The sequence below is a fragment of the Athene cunicularia genome (assembly GCF_003259725.1).
Source record: "Athene cunicularia isolate RWA chromosome 5 unlocalized genomic scaffold, athCun1 chr5_part1, whole genome shotgun sequence".
NCBI classification, from domain to species: domain Eukaryota; kingdom Metazoa; phylum Chordata; class Aves; order Strigiformes; family Strigidae; genus Athene; species Athene cunicularia.
In genome coordinates this window covers 34,715,225-34,738,181 of record NW_020799101.1, presented here as the reverse complement: position 1 = coordinate 34,738,181, position 22,957 = coordinate 34,715,225, and the positions used below count along the sequence as shown (strand labels likewise).

Here is a 22,957-nt window from a genome sequence, read left to right as displayed (position 1 = left end):
CAAGCTATGTGGTGTGGTCAACACACTGGAGGGAAGAGATGGGCCATCCAGAGGGACCTGGACAGGCTGAAGAGGTGAGCCCATGCAAACCTCATGAAGTGTAAGAAGGTCAAGTGCAAGATCCTGCATCTGGGTCAGGGAAATCCCAAGCACAGATACAGGCTGGGGGATGAGTGGATTGAGAGCAGCCCCGCAGAGGAGGACTTGGGGGTACTAGTGGATTGAAAACTGACTATGAGCCAGCAGTGTGTGCTCACAGAACAGAAGGCCAACCATATTCTGGGCTGCATCAAGAGAAGTGTGGCTGGCAGGTCGAGGGAGGGGATTCTCCCCCTCTACTCCGCTCTTGTGAGACCCCCCCTGCAGTGCTGTGTCCAGCTCAGGGCCTGCAACATGGGAAGGACATGGACCGGCTGAAGCAGGTCCAGAGGAGGCCACAAAGATGTTCAGGGGGCTGGAGCACCTCCCTTATGAGGACAGGCTTAGAGAGTTGGGCTTGTTCGGTCTGGAGTAGAACAGGTTCTGGGGAGACCTAATAGAAACATTCCAGTACTTAAAGTGGGCTACAGGAAAGCTGGGGAGGGACTCTTGATCAGGGAGTGTAGGGATAAGATGAGGGGTAATGGTTTTAAACTGAAAGAGGGTAGGTTTAGATTAGATATTAGGAAGGAATTCTTCCCTGTGAGGGTGGTGAGGCCCTGGCACAGGTTGCCCAGAGCAGCTGTGGCTGCCCCCTCCCTGGCAGTGCTCAAGGCCAGGTTGGACGGGGCTGTGAGCAACCTGGGCTAGGGGAAGGTGTCCCTGCCCATGGCAGGGGGGTGGGAAGTAGATGAGATCTTTAAGGTTCCTTCCAACCCAAACCAGTCTATGATTCTATAATATATGCATAGCAGTATACATATGTTTATCTGTATACTTTTACTACGCCACAGAACATTACCTTTGCTTGCACTAATCATCTGAAGAACCATCTCAGCAGCTCCACGATCATGTAAACGTGCTTGCTGATAGAGAGTTCTCTGTTTTTCCATTTCTTTTTCCTGGGTTTGGGAACAAAAATGAGAATAGGATAACAACTGTAACTGATTCAGGAAAAATAGGAATATGAGAACTCTGAAGTTGTTGAAGGCCATCAGCCTCCATAATCCATGAGTTTTTTGATACCAAAACTTCATATCACAACATCTTTCCTTTATATGGAAACCAGCTCAATAAACATTGTGTTATTCTTGCATTTATTCTAGTGGACATATTTAAAATACTTGCACATTAGACAATGAGTAAGAAATGTTATTTCAAGTCTCACCTCAAATGTTTTTTCTTTTTCTTCTTCTTCCTCTTCTTCTTCTTCCTGACAGCTCTTTTTATGTTAGAAACAAATCACAAGATTTTGCTTATTATGAAACATAATGTCTGTTTTTACTATAGTATTTCTATAAATATGATGAAAGAATTAAACCAATAATTAAAGGCATTAAGATGATTTTAAATCCCTGTAACTGTAAACATTTGTGCTCATTCACACTAGGAAGCTCTTATGCCCTAATGTACGAGTACTTCAGGGCAGTCGTCCAGCTACATACACACCCTGTAACTACAGCCTTATACAGCTTACAACTACATGCTATGTGTTCTTGTGTCATGTCTCTATTTATATCCATATTATTTATCTTCACAGTGAAACTCTCCTTGTGTGTTGGCTGTAATCAATATGTTGCAAAAACTGTCAACTTATTTTTGACAGACTTCAAATATTAACTCCAAAATCATTACCGAAAGAATGAAGATAATTAACATGTTGAAACTGTTCATGAGTTAATCCTGTACAAAACAAAGTGCCAAGTGGTGTCAACAGGATTGCACCTACTGGAATTTTGTCATATTAATGTAAGAAATTTCTCATTACACATATAATTCTGAACAGTATTTTGCTTCATTAAAAATATAGAAGTTACTGGTATTAAGCAGTCCACTTAAAAAACAGAAGGGAAAGGTTTAAAAACCATCTGAAATGAATGGGAAGTACCCTAGTGAAGTGAGGAATGGAGACTGAAATGATATATTTACCTTTGCCATCATAGCGGAATAGGCGATATATAAAGGATCATCTTCTAATTTGCTATAAAAAGTAAAAAATATTTTAAATTATTTTACGATGTAGTAATAAAAATATGTCATATTCCTACTAATATTTAAATATATTTTTTCTGAAAGGGTATTTTATTAAATAACATTAAATACACATGTCTATTTGAAATGCTATTAAACTGAAAAACCATATTATAAATGTATTTTCTTATCTCAAACCAAGTCTGTAATGTTTTAATTAAATAATTTAGAGGTATATTTGGACATTCAACTTAGTCATGTTGGATAAGCAAGGATCCCTGGCTGTTGCAAGTGCAAAAAAGTATTATAGAATAACTATAACTGTCAGATGGCAATATTACGTAAGTCATACAGAAAAAGTATATGAAGCACTGGAGTACTCATACAAAATACATATTCTAATCAACTGTCTAAATTCAAACCGGCACTGAAAGAGATACACAGTAATCATCAATTAAACCTTTTCTGACATACTGAATAAAATGTAATGAATACAAACAACAACGCACACTTACTAACACCATAGACCAGGGCAGGTACTCTGAACGAACCAACAGTTCCTGTAAACTTTTTGTTTCTATGAGAATTCACGCTATGCTATTTCTGTATTGGGTATTTACCAAGCTTTAAAAATGTCAGAAATAGTCAATATAAAGGTTATATCAAGTTAAAATACATGAAAACTCTAATGAAACTGAGAGGCAAAAAAGTATTCACCATGCACAATAATGAACTGCAGTTGTGTTAAATCACTTCTGTAATGTTACTAGAAATTCAATTACTACTACTGTTACTAGAAATTCAATTACTGTGTGCCTTTTACTCAATGTGCATTTTCACACAGCTCTTTTTACCTTCTCTCTGTAAGAGCACTGCGACTAAAATAGAGGATAATCTGATGAAGTGGATCAGGTTGTTTCTTCTCGGTCTCCTCCTCTTCCTCTTCCTCTTTTTTTGGAGGTGTCTGTCTCAAGATTTATATCAGAATATACAAATTAAGCTTCATGAGTAAGAAAAAAGCGGAATAACTAAGCTTAGGAAAGGATTTAATTAATTTTATTCTGTCCAATTTGTATTAACCTCCAGTATTCACTTTATTCAGCAGTTTTATAGCATAAACTGCAACATTATGTGCCTGTATGACTCAGAAGGAGAGTATCTGATTATTACTCATATTTGATAGTAATATTAGAAGTTTCTCATTTGCAAGGTATTGAGAATGAGACAGTGAAAATCTTAGGGAAGCCTTATTCAGCAGAAATTACATGTTTCCAGTAGATTGCAATTGAAAGAGAGTCCTGGATCAATTATTTAGCAGAATTATTGGTAAATGGAACTATTTTTAATAATGTCATCAGTCATACATCATGTTCAGATTACTGTTTAGTACAATACTTTCATATATCATTTCTAGGTAACCTTGATTCAGCAAATGTAAAGACTGCTCTTATAGTCAACTTCAAACATTTTTTGGCAGTTTGAAATGCAAGATAGCCACCACCTTTACCTTACTTGTGTTATGACCCCTTTGTAGAGTTTGTAATTAATATAGAATTATTCTAATTATAGTAATAATTGTAATTACAGAAGTTCAATTTAATTCTCTAGTAAATCTGAAAGAATTGTAATTAGTTTTTTGATTAATGGTCTCATTCCTTCCTTTAGAAAGAAACAACAAGTCAAACAAAGACTGTGACCATATAATTGTCCAGAATATGAGAAGAATATATTAGCTGACATTTTAAAAGATCTATACAACCTTCTATACAAGTGGTCTTTAAAAAGCACAACATGACTACTTTTGCTAACACTGAAACATCTCCTGATGCCTTCATGCATTTTCATGTTATCCATGAAGATATATATTAATTTTCATGGTGTTTATATACCATGGTGATAGGTCCCTTGGAAGTATTTTAGACAAACTAACTACAGAGAGGGAAGAGAAAAAGAAGTATTCTTTCTGAATCAATATTAAGTAATGAAAGTAACAAAGCTGAAGCTTACTGATCACTTTTATCAAATACACATGTAAACTAAATTTTTGCTGAATATGGCTGCGTATACTTACTTATCCTTACAATGTATCAACAAGAAAACAGCAAAATTAATTTGTATCAAAGCTGAAAATGTTAAAATTAAATATTATGCATCAACAAAAGTTTTAAAAAGGGGAAAAGGATCAACTGTGTCAAGCTTTAAAAACCAGCAAATAAAATATAGGAACATAGGAATTACCATAATGAAAAAAATAGTCTGACACTTCATCTAATCCATTTCTCTTCCCAAAAATGAGTATCACATAGTTTGTCTGAAGGCATAAACTACCTTAATGCACTTCAGTGTGCATCACAGGGTGAATGTCTTTTTGACCACAGCAGAAAATGACCTTATGCCCTGAAGCATAAGGATTAATATTTTATAAGTTTATGCATATGCATACAGTACACCAAAATTCAATATAGGTTATAAGAGATACATAAAATATACACTGAAGTGGGCAGTGGAAAATATGCCCAATTATGTCAGTACTTACAGCCAAATCCTGAACTAGTTTCTCCTCAAATGAATATTCCTCTGTTTCTATCCAATAGTTCTGATAGCCATGGAGGAAGAGGTTAATAGAACGGTGCCTGGGGGGGGGGGGTTGTGAAAGTGAGATCAAGAGGGGTAACGGAACATAGTATAACAGCTCAGGTGGTTAATGATTAGTAAGGATACATATTTGTACAATTCTGATCCTCTGATTGGTCAGTGAAACAAAATACAAAACATAACTAACACTCAGTGACAAATCTGCATGTTTTTTTTTTTTTTTTTTTAAATACACATGTATATATTACTTTTTGTTTTGAAGGCTTTGGGAGTGCTAATATACATTATATGTGAAACTACAGGACTGAAACCTTAATGAAAGCATGGGAAAAATACACACTTGAACAGACTGAGAATGAGTGGGTGGGATTTACACCTGTGAGATGTAAATCTAGTTTACTAGATTTAGGACATTGAGACAGCAGAAGTTGGCCATCAACACCAAAATAATAATGAAGTGATTTCCAGCATGTTATCTGCAGACAATCATTGCCTTCTTCCACAGAGAAGCATAACCTCAGCTTCTTTTCTTTCAGTTCCAAATCAGGGAAGTGTTAATGTGTCCTCAAAGAAGCTGGATTAAAAATACACAAAACTTGCTCTAGAAAATGACTAATTTTAGAAAACTCTTAGGCATATCAATTCCTAATATTCAGTATTAATTCATTTAACTTTCCACAGAAAACACAGCTCATGGCAATAAGACTACACATAATAATTGCCAAACCATTGCATCTTTACATTACATTTGGGGGAGAAGTTTTGTTTCGATGTGCACAATGTGAAGGTATGAAGGTTGTTCCACACAGCCTTTTCATTTACTTTTATCCTGCACCACTAACAAAAGCTATACATATTGGCTGTATACACCATGATGTGTTTAAAAACACTGTGCACATGAATTATTATTTTATAATGGAATAGCTATTGAGCCAACCTTCTAGGCTCTCCTGCTGGCACTGGTGCCATTTTGTTTTCAAATTTCAAAAACTGACCAATCAGAATCCCCTCTGAAAATTGTACAAATTCATGTTTTATGATAACATCAAATCATGGCTGGGAAGGAGTAAGTGTGCGCATAAGCAAGAGGCTCTCCACAAGTTACATTACCGTTAACTTGAGTATAAGCCTGTCATACTGAGTTTTTTCATGTACTTTTTCCAGCCAAACACGTTGAAAGGTGCTCAGGAAGAAATTGCTAATTTTGTGTCTGAAGAAAAGCATATAGGTTTTCATTGAAGAAAGGCACAAGTTAAATTCAATAAAGTAGTCAGAAAGAATGTATCTGTAAACTGTGTATGAAAAATTGCCATGTACAACTTCGCTGTATCTATGTGCATATACAGATGACAGACAGTAAGATGAATTTTTTTACAAATTAATTTGCTTAAGACGTCAAACATAAAAACCACACATCTCAGAGAAACATTTATCACATAAGACACTTTTTAAAGCCATGTACATTCATTAAACACAGAACATGAAGAATTAGTATTTCCTAACATAACTGATTTTTATTTTTTTTTTCTTGAAAAATTAAAATATTTTACAATAGAACTATTTCTTTTGTATCTCCAAGCACTTCTCAGAAAAGGGAGTACTTCTACAATAGAAGTCAAAGTCATTTTTCTATGATTTAACAAACACCTCCACATGAATAGACATTTCAATTTCTGAAATAGCTTACTGGAATTCCTAGAACTGATACATATAAGAATGCATTTTGAAGAAAATTAGATTAAAATATGAGTTTAACATTAAATTATATTAAAAGACACCTAAGTCTCCAGAAAACATTCAAATAAAAGAGCTCATTATTCACGGAAGATATTAATCTTTTCTAGGATAAGTGAAAGGGTACCACAATGCTTGCTTACTGCCCTTTAAATTAATTGATTCTAGCATCAAATTTAGAACTAACACTCCCAATATAAAACTACAACTAAAATAAGGAAATATACAAGATAAGGAGAGCTGCACTTGAAACTCTGGATCAGGGGATTTACATAGCTCTTAGAATTAATCGTACCCTGCTAGAAATGTCTTAACAACACAATGAATTTAAATGATGGAGATAGTTATAGGTGCATAATACTGTGATAGCCTTTTTTTCCCATCAGAATCCTATGATTTATCTAAAAATGTATGTCTACAAACTAATTAATTTTAAAACTTTGTTCTGCACTTATCCATTAAGCAATATACCTAGAAGCCCCTGCTCATTGCAAGGGAGTTGGACTAGAGGACCTTTAAAGGTCCCTTCCAACCCAAACCATTCTATGATGTTATGATTCTAAGCTTGAAGTGTCACACTCTTGCCCGTATTGAAGTGCAGATACCACAGTTAATTGGCTAAAATATTTTAATGACAGATCATCTTTAGAATCTACAAGATAAAATAACTGGAAAGATTTGCCTCACATTCCTATTTAAATTAGTAGTAAACTCTACCACAAAATCTACCATAAATTTTGAGAAGAACTAACCTCAATATTTTAACACACAAAAGTTTTAAATGAAAATTACAGATAATGTAAATGTTCTACTTCAATGAGTATTACTCCATATTTTCTTGAAAACGAAAATACAGATTCATAACCCATTTTGCCCCTTGGCAAGTGTTCCATCAACCTCAAAAATAATAGATAAATGTGGGGTTTATTTTAAAGGCAAAAGTAAGATGAACCACTTTGATCATCTGGGTGATTATACGTATTCCAAACATTTTAAGAAGTGATAAATCCATATGGTTGTAAAAAACCCAATGCTCACAAAAATGTTATACTGAAATGGGTGCTCTTCATAGCACTTCCTCTTGTTTTTCCAAACACAATGCTTGAAGATGAAATGGTTGATGCTAGCCAGTTTGCTTTATGTTGTACTTAAACGTTTTCAGTTCTCTGGTTCTTTAAAGATTGCTTGGTGCTAGTGTGACAACTTAGAGAAGTTATTACAGTCAGAATTACTATATTTGGTAAAAGGAATAATGTGTCCTTTTTACAGTATACCTGGCTTCTTGTGTTGTGCAAACCTAATATTCTTCCAATATGTTAGTGGCACAGCTACAGATCTTCAGCCAACATCAAGCATGTAGACTGGCTTTAATAAAGGCATTTAAAAATGCAATGCAATTCTTCTGTTAAATAATTTGCAAACAATCTTTGAACAAAAACATTAAACATGAAAGGTGAAAAAGTGCAGAATAAGGTGAAAAGCAAACTTAAAGATGTGCTTAGGCTGTATCTGAATAAAAAGCAGATTTGTTGAGAAGGTACAGGGTAAAGTAAATGACCCCAGTGCTGCATGGTCTTAATGTTCTGTTTAAAGCAGTATATGGCTCCAGGCAAAGGATGCACTTTATCTTGGACTTTGTGGTATCTACATTCAACTGGATTAAGATGCAGAGCAACACACAAATCCAAAATATTATTCTGTACTGCTCTGCCCCTATAGCCACTTTAATGCATATAACATTCAGACGTAGGAGCTAGAGATTGCCTCAGGCAAGATAAAGACCATGAAGCATTCATGCAATAGGAGAGGAATAGCCATACAAAGTTAAAAAAAAGAGAAAAGAATACAAACACAGGAGAATAAAGAGTAAAAAGAGCAACCAATCAGAGACAGAAACAGCAACATCTTAAGAATTTTCACAAATAACTCAAGGAACTATACAGAGTAACAGCTGACAAAAATGAAGCGTTTTGGTTTTGAAGCAGTGTAATTCCTATGGTCTTTTCCCCCTCTGGTTATTTGTCACGAGACAAGTATTTTGCTACTGTGAGGAATTAGCCGGTAACTTACCAACTCTTTTGCCTCAAACAAAATTACATAGGCCTAACGATCAACAAACTTGTAGGTATACACACAAGCAATGTTTGCACTCAGAAATGTAAACAAAAGTTATGAAAAAATAAACCTGTAAGCCATTTACCTTGGCAGGTTGTATAACGGTGCCATTCGGAAACATGCAACAACAGCCCTTTTGCGTTGTTTTGACAGGAGTTTGTGCCAAACAGCTTTCTTTGATCTCAGTGGTTGTTCAACCTATGGGAAAATATCTTCTAGTACATACAATGGAAAATTTTCAGTGGTTATTCAAAACTTTCTTTTTAGCTAGCGTTTAACGTAGTTAGCAAATTAGAAAATGTTACAAATGCTCCCCATCATCTGAAAAAAAATGCTTTTTTGGGAGTTCTATTTTTTTTTTTTTTTGGTTTTTAAATTAATAAGAAAAAATACTAGGGACCTTATATATAGCACCTCTCAGTTTACACAGAAAAACTCAAGATGCCAAAGTATCTCGTGTGTGGGACTCCTTGGTAAAATTCCAAAACAGCTATTTTGTCTGTTTCTAACTACTTGTATTCAACTGTTTATGTGAATGAATTTCTGTGCTATATCACTCGTGAACGAAACAGATTAACTTTATGTGGGAAGAGTACACATGCCTTTTTGTATTTAAATTTTATCAATTAAATGAAAAGACAACCAATCTGAACATTGCTACAGCATCCTCAGGTGCAGAAATAGGAGATGGGCTAAAACCCGTGTATTAAAAATAAGTGCACATACGAACATCCGTTCCTAAAATTACAGATTTTGCAGCTACTGAATAGTAATGATTTGTATACTATACTTCTTGCAACTGTCCACAAAGTTTTGCAGAGGTAAATACATCCTGAGCTTTCCCTGAAGGTAAACTGAGGCACTCCAACGGATTACATTAAAAGCTTTGCATATTCAGACACCTGTACGTGCATGTCTGTGCACATGAATGCATGCACTAAAATAATTTTTATCTGGAAACTTTAATAATGACACTCATGACTGAAGTCAAAATAATCTCTACAAGGAAAAAAGAACTCAAGCTACTTTAAAACACAGTATAGACATTTAACTTTTAACCTGTTCCAGATGATACAGAGCAGCTGATATTCTCTGCACACGTTCCACATTTCTCTCAGGGTCAGTAGGTTCATCACTCTTCAAAATGTCTTTGTACAGATTTAACTGCCATTTCACAGCTGGATCATCAGACTAAAAACCAACATATTTTGTATGTAAACTGCTGAATAAAGATACTGAATTTGACTACCACCACTATTATTCTCTCAGTATAATAAAGAACATTATAACTATACCCACTTCGTCTGTCCCCTTTTAGTCAAAATCTTCTAGCAGCTCAGGAAAATGGCATTAGGTTCTGTGTTTCATTGGGTAACCGAACTAATTCTTAAGCAAGGTTCTGTATTTTCATTTCATGAAACCAAATAAAGCACCCTGGAATTCTGTATCCCATTTAACTCATTAAAAATAAGGAAGCACACGTAGTATGGAGATTGAGTTTAACTCCTTGCAGAACTTCACTACCAACAGCGGAAAGCTGTTTTATGTAGTCTATAAAAGTCAGCTGGAATTTCAGCAGGTGAAGAGTTACAGCCAAATGTCTTGGGTTTTTTGCAAAACAGAAATAGAAAAAGTACGTTAGAATTACTTAGTGTGTCCAATTTAAATTTATGTGAGCACAAATTTATATCAACCAGACAGTCATCTCCCATGTCAGATTTGTTACTCCTATTATGTTCAAAGACTGAAGGCAATGATCTAAATTATTTATGTCTACACAATTATGAGGAAGCCACTTGGTATCACCTTTGACTGTGTATTCAGCATATAAAAAGCAGGAACATAAATGTGCATGTTAAACTCTTACGTGTTAAGATTACACAAACTTTTCGATATCATAGTCACTTCAAAATGCATATATTCTTAAAATACTACTTAACCATTAATTAAGTTGAAGAAGGGAAGCTGAAATACTGTTTTTTTTTTCTTCTTGGATCAAGTTGATTCTAAATAATAATAGCTTTAAAACTATCAGTATCTCAATTCTTTACACTTGTCCCATTCTATTGGACTTCCTGAAACTTGAAAAGTACCACCCAAGGCTACAAATAAACTAATTATTGTCATGAAAAAATTATGAAGAAAAATGTTAAAATAGCAATTTTTCTAATAGCTTTTCACATTCTCTTTGTTTTTCACATATGACGATAAACAAACCAATTATGACTTCTGTGTTTTAAAAATGCACATCAGCATCTTCAAGATAGATTTTATTTATGTTACCTTTTCCTGTAAATGTAAGTTGTTACGTAAATGTTCTTTGACTTCATCATCGGTATCCCTCTGTAGAAAGGTAGAAGTACTTTTCAATTCAGGTTATGATTCATCTCATAAGAACATATATAACATAGAAAAGCTATTATTTTAATATTGAAACTGAAATTCTTCTGTTTTCAAAGTACGTAAGTTACCAGAAAGGCACAGGACAAAGGCTTTCCTTAATTTTGACCAAAAAACAAGGATTAAACTTTGAAGAGAATTAAAGCTAACTAATGGTATTTCAATATTTGGTCCAGATGAATATGCCTATGTAAAAAAGTATGTTGTATACAAATGGAAAATGAGATGGAAATGATGGCAGCTGTCTATACACACCACTTTTTCTCGTGAAAGCACAATTAGCAGCTATAATTGCTTAGAGTACATCGATATATTTAATTATATTGACTGCTTAGATATCCATGCCTCAAAGTTCAGTTTATAAAGTTCTGCCTATTTTGCATTAAAAACTGTTACAAAGTATACACTTACATGGCTGTATCTAGTCTTAGCCAAAGAGATGAGCTCTTGATCCCCAGGAGTACACATATTCAAACCAATGGGAAGCATCTTTTTAAGAGCAGCTACAATCAAGGATGTTTGTATGGAGTACAAATCCCCTCTACGTTTTGATTTCTTTCTCTCTTGATCTTGTCCTCCAGACTATAATTAAAATAATAGAAACGTAAATGACTGTAATTCTCTGATCACACACTTTTCCAACATGCTCTTCCCCCTAATGGTCCAAGGAAACTATGTTCCTGATGTATTGTAGTACTATTAATTTAAAATTCTGCATTAGAGGAAGGGTGTACAGTCTTGAGCAGGAAATGTAAAGGAATACTTTTGGTGTGTGCCAGTGCAGAGACTGCAGTAACAGTAATATTTTAATAGTAGTAACATACTTTTGTGTGCAGTCATAAATATGAATCTAACTATATTTTCTGGATCTTACCTCTCAAATAGAAACAGCCCCAAAATTAAAAGCTGAGTCAGTCTCAGGAGACACTGTTAGTTCTCAATGTTATAGAGACAAATTCAGGATGTTTATATTTTTGTTAGAAACTTACATAAAGGTAGTTGTCCAGCATCTGAATGAATTAATATTGTCTGATTTGTCTCAACTGAAAAATACCAGTATCTAAAGGGCTTTGATTCAATTCAAATAAATGCCAGTAAATGAATGCCTTTGGGAAAAGCACTGCCCTTTGTCTTTGACTAATAAAAGAAAATCTGGGATGAAAAATTAAGTATTCTGTATCTTTGAAGATCATGAGTAATAGGAAAAGGAAAACAAAAGAGACAGGGAAGTAAACAGCACAACAGAGTAACATTTGCCCTATCTTCTCAGAACAGACACTGTACAACATTTCATACACAACTTTTCATTTTTGAGACAGTGAATCAAAATTTTTAGAACAGACTCATATATTTAATGAACATATGGTAAACAACAACAACAACATAAAAATAGCCTAGTTCTGAATTCTGTACCTAGATTAAACTCCTACTACACTCAAGGGGAGTTTTGCCCAAGATAAGATTTCAGGACTAGGCCTCCAGGCTTATACAACACTACAAAATAGCAAATGCTTGCATTTAACCCTCCACATCCTTTTCCCTCTGTCAATTAATTTTTACTGACCACTGTTTTTATAATACATTGTGTAGTTCCACATAAGGATACAGCAGAATCAATTGCAATTCATTATTTACCAATTATCACAATGATCACTGGAAGAAAAAACGGCAGCCACAAATATTCTATTCAGTGGTAAATTTTGGCAAATTCTGTCTTCTAGATGGTGAATCTCTGTGTACGTAGCTGGTGTTGAGCACTTGGCAGGTCAGAGGGAACACACAATGGATGTGGCTTCCTTTCTTAAGGAACTAACAATTGCAAGAGAGTACTTTGCCTCAAAGCTTTGCTTTTGGAAGTGCCTTAGAAATAGCAGTGATGTAATGGCTATAATAATGACAGTATTTGTACTCTACATTGACAACAGACAAACGAATCCCACAATGTATCACTATATTCCAGTGGCGTCACTATGCATCTCAAATAAGGAATACCAAATAGGAAAAAAAAAAAAAAAAAAAAAAAAAAAAAGAACAGGAGATACTGGTTTACTTTTCTGCATCTTTATGCTTGAGGACATTTTATACATCCAATTTTCTTTATTTTCACTTGAGATTAATAACTAGGTATGAACAAGATAAGTGAGCCTTAAAACCTGAATATTTTTAAAACTTGAAAAGAAGATCCATTCTGCCTTTGCCATCAAATTCTGCTGTCTGTGAATTCAAAACTCCTGCTGATAAATGTATAAGTATAGTCACAGACAGAAACCTAAATGACAACAAAATTATGTCTCTTTCAGTTCTAATATACATCTATATGAGTAAACACAATACCTTAAAGAGCATTAAATTGGATATATTTTGCCTAAATAAGTAACTGAGCTAAAAGGACCTCAACAAGAAGAATGATACAATCTTGTTGCTTAACAGCACAAAACGATCTTACTTGTCTGAGGATTTAAACACACAAGTGGACATTCCTTCAGCAAACATACAGAGAAAATAAATTACAGATTCTCCAGTAGATTCATAATAATTAATTATATAATCAGAAAGAAGAAGGAACTTATTTATACTAAAAAAAAACCAGGAAAAAATGGTTAAGATGATGGAATTAATATTTTTAGTATTTCCAACCCTCCTTAAACCTAAAATTTTCTGACATTATCATGAGAGTATTTATTAAATCATACTCTAGATACCTAAGGAAGTTTGACAGTAGCAAAGCATGAAATCAGTTTAATGCAACTGCTCACTTTTTAACTTATGCCTGCAATTTCACTGATTAAAAAGTCTTCACAGCATCACGTGTGCTTCTCAGCACACAGGGTGAAAGGAAAGATGAAAGGGTTTTATGCTCCATTTTGCTGTTCACTCTGCTTCCCCAATGAAGAACACACCATAGGTCAGAAAGTACTCATCTATATTAGAAATTCATATTTTAAAAAGATAATATGAATGATGCAAAGGAAGGTGGACTATGGTTCACTGGAGACAACACTTTGAATACATTAAATACACAAAAGACACAGTGGTTATTCAAAAGCTTTGTCACACCTCACATCTTTAGTAAAGAACATTTAATTTTGGAAAAAGGTAGAATTTCAACTCTATACCTAATCTAAACTTACTAGTTCTAATACAATCTTCTATTCATCTACAGACAGGGTATAGTTTATAGCACATTTATCCTGAATATCTTTCTTGACCATCACAAGCCAAATACATGTTTCTGGTGACTCTACTTAGGTATTGCAATTACAATGTCTGCTACAATATATTACCAAAAAGTCAGAATGCAGAAAGACAGCAGAGGCAGAATGTACATCTTAAATAATTAGGAAAAAGTAGTTTTACTACATTTTCACATTAAGCAACATGTGAGAGAGCCAAAGGGAATTCCAGCTGCTCTGGTCCATTACTGCCACTTTTACTTGGAGAAAATTTTTAGTAGGTGGAACCTGGGCCTTTACTTTGTGACGCCACTGCTGTGATCAATGGAAAGAATGCTTGGAGCCTGATCATCTCTAAATCTGAAACAAAGACACATCATGCACTTTGACCTGTACCTTTACTTGCATGGCCTGTATGAAAGAAAAATAAAGGGGAAAAAACGTAAGTAAAAGAGATGAAAAGATGATAATTTTACAAGTTAGTAATAAACATACTCAACTTTATCAGGACAATAAAAATATTCTAAGTAAGTTTGTAGCTAAAACAATAGTCTGTAAGTGTATAATCAAATTCAGCTTAATCCCTATTAAATGATTGAACTTCTGAATTTATCTGTTGCTGTTCAGCACTACAATTTGCTTCTTCAGCACATAAGGAAGTACATCTAGTAATCAAATCCATATGCTAATTACTGCACTACTTCTGTTGTTAAAAGGAAAAAACTGTCTGGAATTCTGCATGGTCCAGTAATGAAAAATATTCACATTTTCACCAAAATAGCTCTTTCTACCTCTTTTACCCACCAAAATATGATTGACAAAAAAAATATGTTTAGAAATGGAAATCAAACTATCACTGTGAAGATGCAGCATTTATAGATATATTTTCCCAGTGCATAGCTTATTACTGTTTTGGAGACAGCGTGAGATAAACTTGACTTAAGCTCATATCTCTCAGCAGTACCCATTTTGAGAACACTATTATAAACTCAACTGTAACTCTCATACATACACAGTTTTTTTTTACCATAAATACACTTAAACAAACATGTATTCCATAGTCAACACTATATTATCATTGTGTCAGGTAAGCTTAAGAAGATAACAACAGAACCATGTAGTTATGGTAAAATGGCCAAAAAATCAAGTTACTCAAAGAAATCCATGACCAGGCATGGGAAAATATTATAGAAAACTGTTGATTAAAAACAAACAGAAAAAAACATTGATAGAAACAATGCCCTCCTTCTGTGATAGCTCTAATAGTAACTTTCTATTCTTGAATTAGCCTCAAAATGTTGAAGACAAGCTATTTTTAAAACCTCTTTTTATATCCTACTATATTTATATCACATAGTGAAGAAAACCAGCTACATATCAAGAAAGACTGTAAGACTAATCATCAAATTGTTAAGCATCTTAGAATCTTCAATATCTTACTCAGACAAACAGCAAATTTTAATGGAAAATTTCAATTGCTTGAAATATGTAGATGCTGCACAGACATGGCTCAGCAGATATACACTGAAGGTAAGTAAAGACAAGATGTTAATTATATTTCATTTATTAGAGATGACCATAAAAGTAATCCACTCATGATTTACCACAGTATATCTAAAGGATACATATTCTATGCAATTGAAATAGTCTTAAAGAAGAGATCTAAAATTATTACAGAAAATACTAACATGAAATCCTCTAATTATCATAAATTTGCAACTAATATGTATTACATATTACAAATGGGCACAAATCACAATGTTGTTTCATAATACAAATGGATTTTATGACTGCCTCAAACTTCTATAATAGGTCTATGGAAATGCTTTTTAAAAATATATACAAAAAAATTAATTATGAGGGCCAGTCAAATAAAACTTCAGTAGGTTATGCAGGTGTTTAGCAACTGAGGTTATATATCCAGCCAGACATTCTTTTTGATTCTAAAACTTACACAGAAAAATTGCCCACATATGTATTACACACCTATTATGTACATGTATATGTATACGCTTAGTCTTTTATACCAATTAACTGTAAAACACAATAGGACGTCATTGAATCATAATCAAAATGCTGTTTTATCAACAAAACTATGAAGGGTTCAAAAATAACAGATTAGCAGAGTTGAATGTGTTTAAATTCTCCATTTCAACACTTCTATCACAAATCTGTTATTTCAACGCAATCTAAGTTACCAGTCTCTCTCAGACTGAAAGTTCTCTAACTTACCATTCCCCTCCGAGCAATCTGCTGCCATTTTTTTAGAAAAGAAAAATTAAAAAACTTGCTCAGCTGTTAATACATTTATTTGAGAAAATATCAAAGTTAATATTGTATAATCAAAACACAATGGGTACTTAATTTATTGATTGTAACAAGGAATCATTTGTTATCCCTGCTATTAGCTAATGATAAATAATCTAATCCTAATCCTTCATCCTCTGGTGGGTTTTTTTTGTTTGTTTGTTTTGTTTTTTGCATATGGCATGTAAAGATACAGGACCTTCCATACCTTACACACTAGTACTATCACAGTATCTTGTATATTAGGAAAAATACGAAGTCTATGTTGTAAGACAGACAGTTGTCTAAAGCAGTCTGAGATCAGCATGGGCTTTACTACTTTAAGAGACACCAAACTGCTCTGTCTTGGGCCAACTGTTAATAGCCAATGTTCATATTCATATTCTCATGCTTGATAAATACAGGATATGATTGCTTCCACTAAAAATGTGAATAAAGAGGAACTGGTGATGAAGAGAAAAGTGCTAATTATTCTGTTAATGTACTACTTGCTGACCTAAAGTTAATATTATATCCAAAATTATAAAAATCATATTCCTTAACATAATGTCCTCTACTGATTATTCTCTGATGATATAAATAATTATCAACCCTTGTAAAAAGTCCTGAAATTCAGTTACTTAGAGAATTTCTTTTTTATTCTAAACTATGCAGACTTAAAAAAAAAAATGTATATTCAGATCTAAATGCATGCTTTAATGAATGCACTGGTTTGGGGGCACTTACATTATGTATTAGGAAATGTTATCCATTTCCTGCTTAGAAACCATATATAGAAAACCAATAGAACACCTTAAAAGATGCCTTATGTATTGTAACTCGTGAAACAAATGCCTACCTAAATGATCAACTGTTCTTCAATCATTCCTGCAGATATGGTATCATATTAATAAAATATTAAATCATGAAAATTATGTTCTTTTATTTCTTCCTATATTAGCAAAAACCATGCAGTGTCCCTGAATGATAAGATTTGATATTAATGTTTACAAAAAAATATACGCATATAAAAAAAATTAAAAATCTCCCTGTACTGTATACCCATATGAAAAAAAGAACATTTACGTATTTATACACAATATATCTGTATGTTTAAATATAGGCAACAGGCATTTGAGAATGTAATCTCAAAACCAAACTCTTACAGTTTTGGGACATATAGATTCTTGATGTTAAAGTCCTGTGATTTTATTCAAAATGGAGCAGTATGAGGGATACATATTCTTTATTTTGTAAAGATTTGTTTTGTCATTCCTGTCACGCCAGACTGACTAAAATATGTCACTAACAGTTTACATCATATTATCCTATTATCAGTAATGGAGTGAGACACAATTTAGACTAAATGTGAATCACCTGATTCTAATCTGTCATGTTTTAAAAAAAGTACACCTAATTCTTGGCTCCTCAGGCCAATTCTAACACATAATGTCAAAGTGTTTGTATTAAATGTATGTGTAGTGATTGCCATATCATAAAAGTACAGCGCTACACGTTAGACTCTGTTATTGTGCAACTGATCATCAAATAGCCTTGGCTGTGCCCACTACTCATCTTGCTAATGACAGGAATACAAACATTTCTATTCTATCATACAGTCTCAGTGAGCTGCATCTTGAAAACAAGGAATCATATTATAAATTTCCTTTTCTCAAAATTCTGGAATTGTCTATATAGTTTAAATTGTTGTTTAGTGTTAGTCATGAACTAATGATGAGCAGAAAATCTGATATTTTTGCTTGTAAACTTTCCAGTATGGAAAGGGTTTGGCTTAACTAAGTTTCAGAACTTAAAATAGAAGAGAAGCAAACGTCTTTTTTTAAAATAATTAAAAAATTTAAAAGAATGAAGAAATATAATGGCACATTTTATCTGACTCTTTATTGTCTAAAACTGGACTTACAGTAGCTAGGTTACAGACATTCAAAATATAGTGAAATACAGAACAAGAAACTCCCCCACTTCTCTGGAACACTTTCAAAGTAGGATTACTCCAAATGCATTACAAATATGAATAAACCAAAGGGTTCTTTGCTACATTTACCACCGCTAATTTGGAATTAGACTTCAGCTGGCTTTAGTTGAGTAAGGCAGTCTTCCTCAGCTAATGTCAAAGAGGCATTTTTTACCTTGACAACATGCATTTTTTCTATTATACAGGTAACAAATGCACTTTCCAGCCATCATGTCAGCATCTTGTCATATTGAAAATGAGCAAAAAAGAAATTAATGTGGTCATTAATAAGAAACAGGAAAAATAGTGCACACGTGGCACACTATGTATATGAATAAAGAGGTATATGCAAAGACAGCAGTCTTCCATCAAAACTGACAGAACAATCCTGACTGACGTTCACAAGAAAAAGATCAGGCAACCAATGTTTCTTCACTTGCTTTTATAAAATAGTCTACCTGTTTTCTTTTTTTGTGAAAGATCAACAATCCATATTATATATTACAACCCATTTTCTCTTATACATGTATCTTTTTCAAGACCTTTATTTTAAATTGTATGTCTTCGACTACTTAGCAGACATTTAATAAATAACTGTAAGGTACATAGACTGTACTTTGCATAGTAGTTGTCATGTCTACCACCAAGGTTTTGTTTTTCTTACCAGCACAACAGCTGCAATCTGAGTAGATTTTCAGAGCCTTCTTACAACACACTAAGCACATGCTGAAGATTTAACTGATCCACAAATTTTTATTAACTTACTTTAGACATCTTGCTCTTGGTGTCTCCTGTTAAAAATGCCAAATTGTTGATTTCGTTCTGAATCACAAAATTTTGTTCTTCTCTTTTGAAATTCTAAAGATGAAAAGAAAAAAATATCACCCAAAGTTTCATTCATCCACATGTACCACATTTATATTTAAAGACAAACTGAAATGGAAGTAAAATTATGCATCTTATCTTACATGTGATTTACACCACAGGATAAAAACTTCAGCTACCATTCGAAAGAGTTCATCAGAATCTGCATCTGGTTTCTTCAGCCAATTGGCTCTAGTTACAAAAACAAGAGAAATTTAAAATAAGACATTTTAAATAAGACGACTGAATATAACAATCTCTAATGGATCAGGTTACATTTGTATGGTCAGTCTTGGAATTTATGAGAATCACTTCAATTTTCCATGGCCATAGTTAGAGACACCATTTTTCATGGCCACTTAACTCATCTCCATTCTTGGCTACTTATTGCTGCCTGCTCCTCCTCCCCATGGCGCCACACATTTTTTTGGTGCCTATTCTGTGAACCAGACTAGAAAACAGACTTGACTGAAAAGCAGAACTCTTTCTCTGAGTATTTATCTTCTTTTTTCTTTCCCCCCCTAATAAAACTTTGTTATGAAAATTTTGTGCTGATCCAGAAGAAAACACTATAATGGGGAGAGGAGGAAGAGTACAGGGAAATGAGTGAGTGGGTAGAGCTGTAAGGACTGCTTAATGTGGTTTATTTTTGTAATCCAGGAACTAATACAACTTCAGTTCGGGTCCATCTACATAAAGATGCTCAGAAAACTCCGGGAAATGAACTAACAAATGCAGCCCCTGTAAATGTCTCTAAATTAAAATGCATTAATATGACCATACATAAAGCAGGCATCTGACAGCAGACATGGAAATAATTATTATGTTGTAACTTATGCTCATTAACTATATCTTTCTAGTTGAACTTGTCCACAGCCCAGTTAAATCTGTTTTTTTAATTTAAAGTGTTTCCTTGCCAACAAGGTCTGACATAGTAAAGCCTTGAGTTATCTATAAAAAGCAAATAATTCTCAGTGTAAATTAGTTCACAGCATAAATGATCATGCATGCAGTGAAAATGCTCCTAACTATCCCAGTATGTTCTGATGACTAAAATACTTTAGATATTCTTCTGAAGAGCATCTTGGGGTCACATTCTGGGACAAATGAAAGGGGAAGTGTAAGCACAGAATAAACCTTCATTAAATGGTTGAGGAGAAAAACTGGTAATTCCAAAGGCAATACAATGTTGTCCAAACACTTTTTATTTCTGTCTTAAAAAAAACAACACAAATGATTAACATCTTTGTGGTCATCATCTGCAAACAGAGTGATTCAACTGAGGCAAAACAGGTTTTCAGCCCTTCATTAGCAGTTAAAGGGTTTAGCTGTTTTTTAGTTTCTGAAAGGCATATGCATTTGTAATGTCATTGGGCTGTGGTAGCACAATTCTGGTTGGGATATGCATTCTCAATTATAATAGTGCAGTTACAGTACAACCAAATAAGCCAAATGCATGTAAGAAAAAGGTGTGAATTCAAGGTATATCATTCTGTAAGTTAAGAATCTTAAAATACTCAGGATCTGATTCTCAGCATAACATTAAATGCCTTGTGTTCTTTCTGATTATCTGATCATGGACTCCAGCACATTAACTAATAAATATGAGTTCAAGTATTAGTTTTTATTTACCTGTTGTTGTCCACATAACGTATCAACATTGGATAGAAGGCATAAAGGTCTCTACAGAGAATAGCAAACTCATCAAGAATGAGTAGCTCAGCTTCTTGGGTGTCAGTTTTACTATCTGCTCTCAGTTGCTCTTCTTCCACCACGATCTTTATAGCCTTCTTCTTCAATTTCTCCAGTGTTGGAATAAAGTGAGTTTTGAGCAGATCAGGCCTGGCTTTGCTGATGATGGGTTGAGCATAAACTATAAGTAAAAAGATAAGCTATCCTATGATTAATGCACAATTGATGGTTTTAATCTTAATAAGAACTCTGCAGTTCTAGAAAACATATAGATCATAGTGCTTCACATATTTCTGTGCATATTAATAAAATCATGAATATAGCTTTAAAACAACTGTGTGTATTGATAGATTAAAAGCTAGTTATTGGGAATTGAGATTATAAGTATTTCGACCTTATGTCAATTAAAATACCATGATTTTGGCAAGTCACATGTCTCTAACTTAGAAGCTAAACAAAGTAGGGATTGAGACACAAAGTCCTCATAAAAATACCATTGGGGGCTTTTTTGTGTGGGTTTTTTTTTTTTTTTTTGTACACAGTGTCAGAATACGGTCAGAAGACTGTTCTGGAAGAATTCTTTTATCTCTTTTGCCTTGGGCAAACTAAAATGCAAAGAATGAATGACTAATTCAAGATCATAGTTCTATTTTGTACAAGCATTAATAATAAAAAGCAGATTGCCTATGTCAAAAATCCTTGGAAGAACCACATTATCTCCCTACATAGATAAGCAGCCACTACAAAACTGCAAGAAGTGGTCTCTACAATTAAGCAATGGTTTTAAACTGAAAGAGGGTAGATTTAGATTAGATATTAGGAAGGAATTCTTCCCTGTGAGGGTGGTAAGGCACTGGCACAGGTTGCCCAGAGAAGCTGTGGCTGCCCCCTCCCTGGCAGTGCTCAAGGCCAGGTTGGACGGGGCTGTGAGCAACCTGGGCTAGGGGAAGGTGTCCCTGCCCATGGCAGGGGGGTGGAACTAGGTGATCTTTAAGGTCCCTTCCAACCCAAACTAGTCTATGATTCTATGAATCTATGATTTTCCTGACAACTTATTGCATATTATACTCTTACACTGTTTAAGATGAATGATAAAATTTGGATACAACTGTACTGGTTTTGGGTGGGATAGTTAATTTTCTTCACAGTAGCTAGTATGGGCCTATGTTCTGGATTTTGCTGGAGACAGCATTGATAACACAACGATGGTTTTGTTACTGCTGAGCTGTGCTTACACAGAGCCAAAGCCTTTTCTGCTTCTCACCCCACCTCACCAGCAAGTAGGCTGGGGGTGCACAGTGGGTTGGGAGGGGACACAGCCAGGGCAGCTGACCCCAACTGACCTAAGGGGTATCCCAGACCATAGCTCAGCATATACAGCTGGGGGAAGAAGGAAGGGGTGGGGGGTCTGGACACATCTCTTCTACTGTATCAGGCATACCTAGAACTGCAATTAAAGGCAGAAGAGCAAAAGATTAATTAACAAAAGAGAACACGTACGTTCATCTATGTTTAAATCATAAATACAAATAACATTGTCACTCATGTTTTTCCCTGTCACTGACTTGGGCAGACATAACTATAGTAAGACTTTAGGGTATATAGGTCTCTCATCTCATAAATTATGTGTTTCTGATGATGTGCATATAGCACTGATGTAGACAATAGCTGCCATAAAGCTATGGCTTTACCATAAGGTGTCCTGTAATTATCAGCTCAGCTATGTAAAAGTAATTTTTGTAATGTAGGTAAGATCTTCAACTAAGCTTCAAATACCACAATATGCAGTTCAAGAAAAGAATTCAAACATCATGTTCAGAAAAATATCCAAATATCCTAAGAGAAAGGACCAATGTTAACACAGTCTCAACAAAGTACAAGGCTAACATGAGAAGTAAATCAAAGAGCAATAGTAGGAGTTCTCTGAAACATATATCTGTCTTTTATTCATTATTACAAATTCTTTCTACCACTATTATCTGGAGAGGAGCAAACACCTTTTTTTTTTTTTTTT

The 22,957-nt window shown here is 34.2% G+C and overlaps 1 protein-coding gene across 1 annotated transcript in view; it reads right to left on the bottom strand.

Moving 5' to 3' along the window:
• The window catches only part of RYR3 (ryanodine receptor 3), a 242,309-nt gene that overhangs the window by 34,675 nt on the left and 184,677 nt on the right, over positions 1–22,957 (bottom strand). Inside the window, exons 68-81 of the mRNA XM_026848909.1 lie at positions 20,884–21,124; positions 19,356–19,443; positions 19,153–19,245; positions 16,359–16,421; positions 14,523–14,537; positions 11,365–11,535; positions 10,837–10,896; positions 9,613–9,744; positions 8,639–8,751; positions 5,815–5,914; positions 2,964–3,073; positions 2,068–2,119; positions 1,307–1,360; positions 941–1,040 (exon numbers count right to left, since the gene is read on the bottom strand). Of these exons, the coding sequence (XP_026704710.1) occupies positions 941–1,040; positions 1,307–1,360; positions 2,068–2,119; positions 2,964–3,073; positions 5,815–5,914; positions 8,639–8,751; positions 9,613–9,744; positions 10,837–10,896; positions 11,365–11,535; positions 14,523–14,537; positions 16,359–16,421; positions 19,153–19,245; positions 19,356–19,443; positions 20,884–21,124 (1,392 nt within the window). The remainder of the gene's footprint in view (positions 1–940; positions 1,041–1,306; positions 1,361–2,067; positions 2,120–2,963; positions 3,074–5,814; positions 5,915–8,638; positions 8,752–9,612; positions 9,745–10,836; positions 10,897–11,364; positions 11,536–14,522; positions 14,538–16,358; positions 16,422–19,152; positions 19,246–19,355; positions 19,444–20,883; positions 21,125–22,957) is intronic.